The following is a 10086-nucleotide window of genomic DNA, read 5'->3' as shown; positions in this document are numbered from 1 at the left end:
CCAATGCCACGAACATCGAATTCCTGTCAACGGATTACAAGAAGTTCTGTCTGCTCAACGACAATAAGACCGTTGATATCCACGCCCGTGGAGGTACGCACCACACCCTCAAGTTGCCTGAGTACGCGCGCGATATCAAATTCGTCCCCACTACCGCCGAGCTGTTGCTTCCCTGCGACGGCGGCGTACTGGTTCGACTGGACCTTGAGGACGGCCGGTATCTGGAATCAAAGCGGTCGGCGTTCATGCCCCAGATGGAGTGTATCGCGAGCTGCCCGCGACTTCCCATATGCGCGCTTGGAGGCACAGACGGGACTGTAGAGATCTGGGACCGCCGGTCCGACTTCAAGCCTATCAACCACACGCTGCTGCCCGGGGAGCCCACCATAACCTGCTTGGACTTCAGCCCGTCAGGTATGGAGCTAGCTGTAGGCGCCGACGACGGTGTCGTTCGCATCTTTGACATTCGAAGTAGTCTGCCCATGTGCGAGCGCGACCTGATGAGTGCCTCGCCGGTGGTGGATTGCAAGTTCCTCACCCACTCACTCCCAGGTTGTCCTTCCGTTGTCGTCGCCTGTGACGAGTACGCCGTAAAGGTGTTCAGCCTCGGCGGACACGCAGACGTCGAGGACCCCATCGCCAACCCGATGCTCGGCCGAGAGGACGACCGCACCACGTTGCTGGCATCCTTCAACTCCGACGAGCGCCTGCATCAGCTCTGTATGTATCCCGGGTCCGGCTTAATGTTCGCTGCGGCGGATTCGCCAAAGATGAAGGTTTATTTCCTCCCTATGTTGGGGCTGGCTCCCAAGTGGTGCTCGGTGTTGGATGGTATCACTGAGGAGCTGCAAGAGAGCGAAACAGTTACCTTCTTTAACGACAAGAGGTTCGTCACGAAGGCTGAATTGGCGGACCTCGGCGCTCATCAGATGATTGGCAGCCTTCAACCGCACATGCATGGATTCATGATATCCACAGCCTTGTACAACAAGCTGCGTACGACGGCCGATCCGTTCAAATACGAAGAATACCGAAAACAGAAGATTCAGGAACGTATCGAAAAGAAGCGACCCATGCGCCTTCGAAGCTCGGCTCCCAAGGTGAACAAGGCTCTCCACGAGAAGCTCACGAAGGAGAAGCAGCACAACAAGAGCAAGGGCAGCGTCCTCGACGACCCTCGCTTCGCGGAATTGTTTTCGAACCCCGAGTTCACCCAGCAGTAGTTTTTAGTTGTCGACAAACAGCTTTATATGCGCGAACACTGGAGCTGCCTCGCTCTCGAGGTAGTTAGTGCCTCTCTCAATACGCGCAAATCCGTTGTCACCCCAGTTCGCCCATCCCGGGTTGTATATTTCCCAGTAGGGCACGAGTTTGGTCTGGTCTGTTGGATGGGGAGCGAAGCCAAACCCTGTCAAGGTCACAGCGTGGTCGACCTTTCTGAGAGGAACCTCGTTGTCTGATTCTTGTAACGACGTGAAGCCTCCCCCAAGCATTCTCTTGCCTCTGTGAGATTTAAATGAGTCGTTCGGCTCAAGTGCAAGGCCGAGGGGGCCATTCATCCATAACTCCCGCAGAATCATGTCCACTGTTGCCTTTCCGGGCGCTCCTCCGATGTAGCCGTAGTCCTGAACTCCCACACGTATTGAGCACCATTTCCAGGGGCAGAGCTTACCTGGACCGCAACTGGGCGGTCCTTCACAAAGCCCGCTATCTTCGGCATCGGGTTGGAGAAGCGGGGTCTTCCTGAAGAACCTGAGTGAAACTCCTGCACCGAACTCACTCAAGGCACTTATTGAGGTAGAGTGGAGCTATTTGCGCTTGGCGGAACACCAGAAAGGTGTAGCCTCCGTGGCAACCTTGATTAAACGCTGAACATGACAACAAATTTCGCGAGTCCACAGTAATGTGTTCCAGGTCTTCCATAGAAAACCGCGGGATGGGGTCTTTCACCAGTTTTATTCTGGCCCGAGCCGATGCCATGACAACGCCTGTATCGACATAGCAGGAGCCACAGGACTGCGCCGGCAGCCTAGTTGGTATGATAGGCACGTCCACACCCAACCGGACCTTGACGTCCGCAGCGTCGGCCCAGCTGAACTTAGTCATGCGCGACAGAATGGTGATATCAGGCTCTGCGGGGGACGGGCCTAGCACACGGCGGTCGCTTAACTCCACGTTGATCCGAGATCTGAAGTGCCTAGCCAGTGGGATCAGATGCGAGGCGACCTGTGGCTTCAATAGCAGTCGTTCCTGTCGAGGGGAGTAGGTATCCATGCTACGGAGGTGCGCTTTCGGATCAACCTCTGACCCATCGAGCTCTGAGATCTTCTCGCCCCACCAGCATCCAGCCGACTCCTTGTCGTGCCACCATCCCAGCAGAGTACGACTGCAATCGCAAGTTACGGCGTCAGTCTCGCTGCGATGGGGATGAGAAAAGAACGCAAACAATGACCTGCCCTCTAGGCGAATTTCGACGCCCTCGTTGAATATTAACGTCCAGCTGCCCAAAAACGGGTCACTTGAGGCGGAGTTATCCTTCTCGAGACGAGTGGTGAGAGTGGTGGTCCGGTTAAAGCGGCCTCCGAGCTGGTCGGGTTGCAGACGTTCTGGATTGGCATAAGGACTCGCTCTCACCGTGCATGCTCGGATTGTCGGGTCTCTCGTAGCCGCAGTTTTTCTCTGTGAAGCTGCCGAGGTGGAGTGTCCAGACACCTTCAGTAGTTCGGCGGTTGCAGTTCACCTGCAGGTCAGCCATAGAGACCGCTACAAGAGCAAAGAGCTTCATGTGTGCAGATGTGAATTCGATGATGGAACGTCGAACGCTGGAGGTAAAGAAACTCCAATCATGACAAGTCAGGGAAATCTAGCATGCCTTGAGGTCCGCCTGAGGTGAAGTGGCTTCCTCTCGGTCGGGGTGGCCGAGGAGGACCTGATTGGGGCGCTCTTGGTGAGAGCTGCTCCCAGTGTACTGCGCGACTGAGGTCAGGCGTGGCAGGACGCTTGGACGTGGACGCAGCAGCTTTACCGCCCACGATACCGGCACCTGCCGCTGCACCAGCACCGGCGCCGTTTTCTATGTCAAAGGTGTCGGCAGGTTTGTTTCCGGGACTCCTTTGGTATGCAGATCCCGGGTCCTGAGAACTCTGTACCACCGTTGCAGACGCCTCCTCCTCAGGGCCCTCGGTTTCAGGCGGCGCAGATCCACTCAACTTGCCAGTGAAATGCATGTAGAGGTACGCACTCGCGACTCCGACGACCCCGCCGCCGATGGCGATGGACATCAGCCAGACGTATACCATGGTGCTATCTCCGGCATCCGAGTCTGGCTCAACGGTAGTGGGCTCCGAGTTCAAACTGCCATCCGTCGCGCTCTCACAAAGAGACGTCTCGAAGGCCACGGTGTTCACGTTATTGGCGGAGAGGTTGGCTGCTGCCGTCAAGCAATTGCGTCGCGTGAGCAAATACATGTCCTGGAGACACTCCCCCGAACCACCATCGTCGCACTCAGATTGGATGGTATAGAAGTCTGCAGTCGTGCTTGAAGAGCTCTCCACGTGATTGGCAAACAAGAGAGGGAAACCGCAGTTCCCAGTGAACGAGGAAAACCCTGGGAGGGCGGAGGGGGCTACAGTTCCAGATTGCGCCACTATAGCCTCTGTGATCGTGGACTGTACTGATGAATCCCACAGATTGCTGCCGGAGATGAAGGCCATCATGCCAACGACGACGGTAGAGGCTCGTGGCGTGCCATTTTGAACAAAGATGGCAGCAGTGACACTGCCGCGTGTAACGTCGAAGACTGTGATGTCGTAGAGGGGCTCCAGCAGAGTAGTCCCAGTCAAGTCATCTGTCCGGTACTGAACCTGTAGAACTACCACAGGGCTCTGCTCGAACACAGCTATATCTCCGTTGGCCCCTAGAGGGTCAGAAAGCTCCAGACTCTGACGTTTGGGTCGCCCGTTCTACCCACGATACGCAGCGGCGTCACAGCGTTGGCTGCGTTCACCTGTGATGCCGGGACCTCGTACTTTGCGAAGAGGACGTTGTTGTCCACGGCCCTGCTGTTTTCGCCAGCGCTCCAGGCCCCAGCCGAACCGATAATGAGCGGCACGCCGCTAGCGTTGGTATCAGCGGTCAGCGGACAGGTGTTGCCACTCGCTGCTAGCTTTATAATGCGCACTGAGGAGTCGCTGACGGGAACGGCCACCGCTGAAGTCAGTGAGGATGTCGTGATTGCGTCGGTTCTCACGACTCCTGTAAAGTAGACTGGGTCTCCGTAAGGCGACTGCATGACTAAGGCAGGATCGTACACTTGATGGATAGTGAAACGACCTACGGACGGAAGACTGGTTATGAAACCAACTCGATCTCACGTGAGAACTGAGAGGAGCACTGCGATCATGGGTGCGAAGTAGGCGAACGAATTCAGCCGCACCCACACAGCCTGGTTTAATTTTCCACCTGAAGCTAGCCATGGGAAGGATCCCAATATGAATACAGCCGAGAGAGAGATTCGCAATATCAGCTTTTTCGAGTATGTCGCTGCTTCCAGGCGGCCGGAGATACAACCCAAACAAAGGTGCTCCTGTACCCCCAGGCTACGTCGGCGGAACCGGTAGAGGGTAGGTCAGCTTCACACGCCATAATTCAGAGCAACTGCCTTCTCGACCAGGGCTGATTACGGCACAACGCCTGTCTTCATCGGGAACCACGGTCGGCTTATGGAGGACTCGGTACACAGTCAGTTTGGAAGGCCACCAGCGGGATACCAAGCGGGCCGAGGCCGAGGAGCCACTGGCTTCGCAGGCGGCGTCTCAAGAGACGACACAGTCGACCGTGACACCACTGACTACTCCGAGGCCAACTACGACGCCACCTACGGGTACGGCGGGAGCCTCTTCAGCGGAGAAACGTACGACGAGGACGACAGAGTCGCCGACGCCGTGTACGAGGACATCGACCGAAGAATGGATAGTCGCCGCCGCAGCCGCCGTGAGGCGCAACTGAAGACGGAAATCCAAAGGATGAGGGCGGAGACGCCTACGATTCCCCAGCAATTCGCCGATCTGAAGAGAGAACTGGCTACAGTATCAGAAGCAGATTGGGACGCTATGCCAGAAGCGCCGGAGGCGGTGAAGCACAAACACAAAAAGAGAACCTTGTCGGTGCCCGCCGAACTGGCTGTCCCCAAACGGTCGTTGGAGGCTTCGACATCGGCGACTCTGCAATCAGGACTGCGAACTCCCATTGGACTAGGCATCCACACTCCTCTCGGAAGTGCGACGCCGACGAAGTCGGGAATAGCGTCTCACCTCCCAGGAGGCCATTCTCTACCAGGGACTGCTTCGTCCATTCGAGATCTGGGAGACGCCAAAGGTACTGTGCTGTCAGTCCGGCTCGACAAGGTTTCTGACAATATAAGCGGCCAGACAGTTGTGGATCCGAAAGGGTATCTTACCGAGCTGAACAATACAATCAGCAAAACCAGCGACGTAGAGGACATTAAAAAGGCCCGTCTACTACTGCGCAGCGTGATACGAACCAACCCCCACCACCCTGCTGGGTGGATTGCCGCAGCCAAAATGGAGGAGTCGGCTGGAAAGCTGAAGAGCGCTCGGGAGTTGGTGTGTGAGGGATGCGAGTTGAATCCAATGAGCGAAGACCTCTGGCTGGAGGCAGCTAGACTGGAGACCACTGACCGCGCGAAGGCAGTGCTTGCCATGGCGGTTAAGAAGATCCCGCATTCCGTGAAGCTGTGGGTGGATGCGGCCGAAAGAGAAGTCGACCCTGATAGAAAAAGGACTGTCTACCGTAAAGCACTAACCTTCATACCCACTTCCGTACGGCTGTGGAACAAGGCTACCAGCATCGAGTCCGACGACGCAGCTCGAGTCCTCCTCACAAAGGCAGTCGAGTGCGTGCCCAGCAGCGTCGAGTTGTGGCTGCAGTTGGCGTCCCTCTCCGAGTATAAAGATGCACAAAAAGTCCTTAACGAAGCACGGAAGAAGATCCCTACGTCTCCGGAGGTGTGGACGGCAGCGTCTGAACTGGAGGAGGCGAATGGCAACTTTGACTCATGCAGTATCATAATGAAGCGGGCGGTATCAAATCTGATGGCAAAAGGCGCGGGCATCCAGAGAGAGACGTGGCTCTCGTATGCCAAGGATTCCGATAAGAAAGGCAAGTTGGTCACCTGTAGAGCCATTGTTCAAGCGACGATCCGCGTTGGCGTTGAGGGCGGCAATATGAAGCGAATCTGGATGGAAGACGCTGAGGAGGCGGCGAAGGAAGGCTGCATTGAGACAGCGAAAGCGATCCTGACCGTGGCCGTCGAGAGTCTCGAGAACGAACCTGCAGTCTGGTTGGCGCTGCTTAGATTGAAAAAGTCGTCCTCACTTCAAGACGTGGACGCGTTGCTCGACCGAGCAGTTCAGGCGTGTCCAGCATCTGAATCGCTCTGGCTGATGTCAGCCAAGAACAAGTGGGCGCTGGGCGACGTGCAAGGCGCGCAGAAGACGCTGTCCGAAGCCTACGGCAAGCTGGAAGGGACGGCTAGCCTGGAAGCGGTCTCCCTGACCGCGATCCGCATCGAGCGCGAAAGCCGAGATTACCAACGAGCTCGCGCGCTGCTGGCGAGGACCCGCACGGCAGTAGACACGCCGAAGGTGTGGTTACAGAGCGTACAGGTAGAACGTGAGCTGCAGAATTTCGAGGAGGCTGATAAGCTAGTCAACGAAGGGCTGGGAAAGCACCCAACGTCTGCCAAACTTTGGATGGTGGCTGGGCAGCTGAAACTCGAGAAGAACGACGCCGCCTGCGAGGAGGCAGCGACGATTTACAAACAAGGGCTCAAAATTAAGCCCTCCTCAGTCAACCTGTGGCTATGTGCAATTCATGTAGAGGTGAAGAGAGAGCGCTGGCCTGTGGCACTTGCTATGGTTGAGCGAGCAAAGCTACGGAATCCGCACACTCCCCTTCTTTGGCTGCAGCACATGGAGATACAGAAAGCTATGCAAACGGCAGAACGGGGCTACATCCACACCCCAGCCGTGCTGACTCACCTGTGCTCTGCCGGGCTCCAGGATTGCCCAAACTCGGGTTTACTGCTAGCTGAGGACATTAGAATGGAGCCCCTGACCAGTCGGAGCAGAAAGGCTGCAGAGGCCCTTGGGAGGTGCGAAAGCGATCCCCACGTGCTTCTAGAGGTCTCGATGGTATTTTGGGAGCTACGAAAGCCAGTAAAGTGTCGCAAGTGGTTTGAGCGGACGGTGGCGCTTGGCTGTGGGTTGGGTGACGCGTGGTGTGCGTTCCTAGCGTTTGAGCTCGACGAGGGTGACGAGGCCAGCGCCACGCAGGTCATTCAGCGGGCCACCGATGCCAAACCCAAGCAGGGTATCCGTTGGAACAGGATTCGGAAGAAAGTCAACAACTGGTGGTTGCCCACTGAAGCCATCATGAGGCAGTATTTGCAGCATCACTTTCCTTCTGTCGTCGACCGAATTCCTCAGGATGAGGCAACGAACTCGTTATGAAGTGTATTTTTCTCTTTCACATTGCCTGAACGTGCATGGAAGCGCCTCACATTTGGGGTTCGGGGGCGATCAGTTGACACGTCACAGGTTACGGAGACCACCAGGCCAACATGCCTAGTCCATCACCATGCGAGGTTCCAACCACAATCATCGCGGCCACCTCACTGGGCGCAGACGACACCTCTACAGGCTCTTCGCTCGGAGCCGTAGCGATGGGCATCGGACGGTGACGATCTCCCAACTTAACTGGTCTGTTGAATACGGTGTCGGTAACTCGAAGTCGTATCGGATTGCCGAGGGCGTAGGGCAGATTAGTGTCTTCGTCGACGGTCCAAAACCATGTTTGACTGTCCGCATCGAAGTACCGATCTGAGTGTATGGCCTGCGGGGGGATTTTAATGTCTCGGTAGAACTCGACGCTGACCGTGAGGCCAGAGGCGTCAGATCCAACAAGGGTGCCGTCTATTACCTCGTTCACAAACGGGCAAAATGCAACCACGTTGAAGTCCACCTTGAAGCATGAGCGCCCGTCCTGAATTACCGCGTCTTTTACCCCGTTGAACTCCAAAAAAGCCACCACTAGCCCCACCTCGGGTACTATCTTGTCCACAAACTTATCTTGAATAAGCGACTTGAGCCTTTCCTCCAACTGTTGACACTGTGCGTTGTCCAGTTCGTCCTCTGTGGCCTCGACCTTCGACCCTAACCCCTGAGAGAATTGGTTCCGTCGTTCTTCTCTGAGTTGGTATTTCGACAACGGCAAGTCGATGGGCTCTACCTTCACGGTGTCCAGAAGTCGGGCCACAATGAACATGAAATCGTGATATTCAGGAACATGGCGCAACGGCACGACATGCGCCTGATGATGTGTTTTCTTTGAATGTGGGATTCCTTACACTGTTGTCCATAAAAAAGCACCAAATTTCGCATAATGACTCCTATTCCGAGAGTGATCTTTGTGCTGGGCGGGCCTGGTAGTGGCAAAGGCACTTACTGCGGCAAGATGGTCGATGCGATGGGGTTTTACCACATCTCAGCGGGCGATTGCTTGCGAGAAGAGGCTGCCTCAGGCTCTGAATATGGAGAACTGATCAACGGCCACATTCAGGCTGGGAGCATTGTACCAGTAGAGATAACGGTACGATTGATGCTCAAGAAGATCCGAGCCCGCGCAGAGGAATGTGAAGATCGTCAGACGATTCTGATTGATGGTTTCCCTCGGAACCAGGAAAATCTGGATGGGTGGAACTCGATAGTGGACAACGAGTGCGAGGTTGTTTTCTGCTTGTACCTAGAGTGCATGGAGAAGGTGATGACGGACCGATTGCTCAACCGAGGAAAAACCTCTGGCCGATCAGATGACAACATCGAGACCATCAACAAACGCTTCCATACATTTCGTGATTCCACGTTGCCGATAGTGGAATACTATTCGAAGCACGGTAAGTTGGTGACTCACAATACGGATGGCGAGATCGCAAGTCTTTGGCCCCAGTTTCAAACAAGAGTAACCCAGGCCTTGTGTACAAAATAGAGGATCACTACTAATGTTTTGTTGCTGCGCAAACGAACACCCAAAATCTTTACCAAAACTTCAGCGACATGTTTCTCTTCCCAAACACGAAGCATATCATGCTCCATGACGCGGTGTAGAGCATAATCCAGCAGATCGCACCTACACCATTGTACGTTAGGGTCTGCGTGGACAGGTTAACCAGGCCGCAAATGACGTTGGCCACCAGGAAGATGACAAGCTGGGACCCATGCATACCCTTCCATATTAGAAGGTCAATGTCTGGATCCACCGCATCGGCGGGAGAGCGGTCGTCTATGCGCCATCCTGCTTCAGTCCCGACGTATATTTGAAGAAGGTCATCGGCAAAGAGTAAGAGGACACCCGATAGGTTGAACGCGGCCACACAGAGAACGAATGGCAGATTCGACATTCTCCGACTCGGCGCCACCCCTAGGAAAACATAAAGTATGAACGCAGCAACGAAGCAGGCGATCGTGGGGACCAGCACCAACGTGAACTTGTGCCGAATGGTAGGGAATCGAGGATCAAAAAGCAAATGGTTACCGAGGCTGATACCCATCATGGACATGGCCAGGAACCCGATTGACCCCAATATACCCTCTCGATTCTTTGAGAAGTAATTGGTTCGCTCAGCAAACAGAATGTATTCCTCTCCTCCAAACACCGTCAGATAGATCTGGTAGACCACGATCATTAGCAGCGCTAAGATCCAGGCGTGCCTTGCAGAGACGACTCGGTTTACCAGAATAGCGGAACCGATCCCGCTGACTGCGATAGTTAGGAAGAAGTTCCAATGCACTCCGTACTCCGTCATGGAGACATAGTAGTCTGTCCCCCATGTGGAAACGAACCTCAACAAGCCTATCAATATGACTGGCCAGTGGGAGAACAGGGCGCGAAGGACGGGCACAGGGTCCGTTGTGCGGCAGGCGCGACTGACGATGCCGCTGGAGAGAATCACGATTCCGACTCCCAAATCCATCACTGACATTCCAAAGGACTCTGACTTGCCCTGGT

The 10086-nt window shown here is 55.2% G+C and overlaps 7 protein-coding genes across 13 annotated transcripts; 3 read left to right on the top strand and 4 right to left on the bottom strand.

Moving 5' to 3' along the window:
* KVP18_001562 (uncharacterized protein) lies at positions 1–1223 on the top strand (the record flags this gene model as incomplete). 2 transcript variants are annotated; one of them, XM_067951715.1, is made up of 1 exon in its annotated part: positions 1–1223. In XM_067951715.1, a coding segment is annotated over one exon (1223 nt), but the record flags the coding sequence as incomplete, so codon positions are not given. The 2 variants fall into 2 exon arrangements, with proteins under 2 accessions (XP_067806073.1, XP_067806074.1); XM_067951716.1 differs by having other exon boundaries at positions 246–1223.
* A 3-nt stretch (positions 1224–1226) lies between these two features.
* On the bottom strand, positions 1227–2785 carry KVP18_001560 (uncharacterized protein; the record flags this gene model as incomplete). Of its 3 annotated transcripts, XM_067951712.1 has the most annotated exons (3): positions 1227–1752; positions 1781–2606; positions 2635–2785. In XM_067951712.1, 3 exons carry the CDS (start codon positions 2783–2785, stop codon positions 1227–1229), a joined length of 1503 nt encoding a protein of 500 aa, XP_067806070.1. The 3 variants fall into 3 exon arrangements, with proteins under 3 accessions (XP_067806070.1, XP_067806071.1, XP_067806069.1); XM_067951711.1 differs by lacking the exon at positions 1227–1752 and having other exon boundaries at positions 1777–2606; XM_067951713.1 differs by lacking the exons at positions 1781–2606; positions 2635–2785 and having other exon boundaries at positions 1227–1580.
* A 58-nt stretch (positions 2786–2843) lies between these two features.
* On the bottom strand, positions 2844–4402 carry KVP18_001566 (uncharacterized protein; the record flags this gene model as incomplete). Of its 3 annotated transcripts, XM_067951721.1 has the most annotated exons (3): positions 2844–3941; positions 3971–4346; positions 4374–4402. In XM_067951721.1, 3 exons carry the CDS (start codon positions 4400–4402, stop codon positions 2844–2846), a joined length of 1503 nt encoding a protein of 500 aa, XP_067806079.1. The 3 variants fall into 3 exon arrangements, with proteins under 3 accessions (XP_067806079.1, XP_067806080.1, XP_067806081.1); XM_067951722.1 differs by lacking the exons at positions 3971–4346; positions 4374–4402 and having other exon boundaries at positions 2844–3716; XM_067951723.1 differs by lacking the exon at positions 4374–4402 and having other exon boundaries at positions 3917–4291.
* Positions 4403–4536: 134 nt separating this feature from the next.
* Positions 4537–7532, top strand: KVP18_001563 (uncharacterized protein; the record flags this gene model as incomplete). 2 transcript variants are annotated; one of them, XM_067951718.1, is made up of 2 exons in its annotated part: positions 4537–4622; positions 4652–7532. In XM_067951718.1, the coding sequence occupies 2 exons, from the start codon at positions 4537–4539 to the stop codon at positions 7530–7532; spliced, it is 2967 nt and encodes a 988-aa protein (XP_067806076.1). The 2 variants fall into 2 exon arrangements, with proteins under 2 accessions (XP_067806076.1, XP_067806075.1); XM_067951717.1 differs by lacking the exon at positions 4537–4622 and having other exon boundaries at positions 4722–7532.
* An 88-nt stretch (positions 7533–7620) lies between these two features.
* Positions 7621–8346, bottom strand: KVP18_001561 (uncharacterized protein; the record flags this gene model as incomplete). The annotated part of the gene is made up of 1 exon (XM_067951714.1): positions 7621–8346. One exon carries the CDS (start codon positions 8344–8346, stop codon positions 7621–7623), a length of 726 nt encoding a protein of 241 aa, XP_067806072.1.
* A 117-nt stretch (positions 8347–8463) lies between these two features.
* Positions 8464–9066, top strand: KVP18_001564 (uncharacterized protein; the record flags this gene model as incomplete). Its single annotated transcript, XM_067951719.1, has 1 exon — positions 8464–9066. The coding sequence occupies one exon, from the start codon at positions 8464–8466 to the stop codon at positions 9064–9066; it is 603 nt and encodes a 200-aa protein (XP_067806077.1).
* A 49-nt stretch (positions 9067–9115) lies between these two features.
* Positions 9116–10060, bottom strand: KVP18_001565 (uncharacterized protein; the record flags this gene model as incomplete). Its single annotated transcript, XM_067951720.1, has 1 exon — positions 9116–10060. One exon carries the CDS (start codon positions 10058–10060, stop codon positions 9116–9118), a length of 945 nt encoding a protein of 314 aa, XP_067806078.1.
* Positions 10061–10086: the final 26 nt, after the last annotated feature.

The sequence above is a fragment of a genome (genome assembly GCF_019968955.1).
Source record: "MAG: Porospora cf. gigantea A chromosome Unknown PgA_NODE_860_length_10086_cov_330.385, whole genome shotgun sequence".
Taxonomy (NCBI): domain Eukaryota; phylum Apicomplexa; class Conoidasida; order Eugregarinorida; family Porosporidae; genus Porospora; species Porospora cf. gigantea A.
Note: the sequence above shows the minus strand (reverse complement) of the source record. Positions and strands in the feature narration are given on the sequence as shown.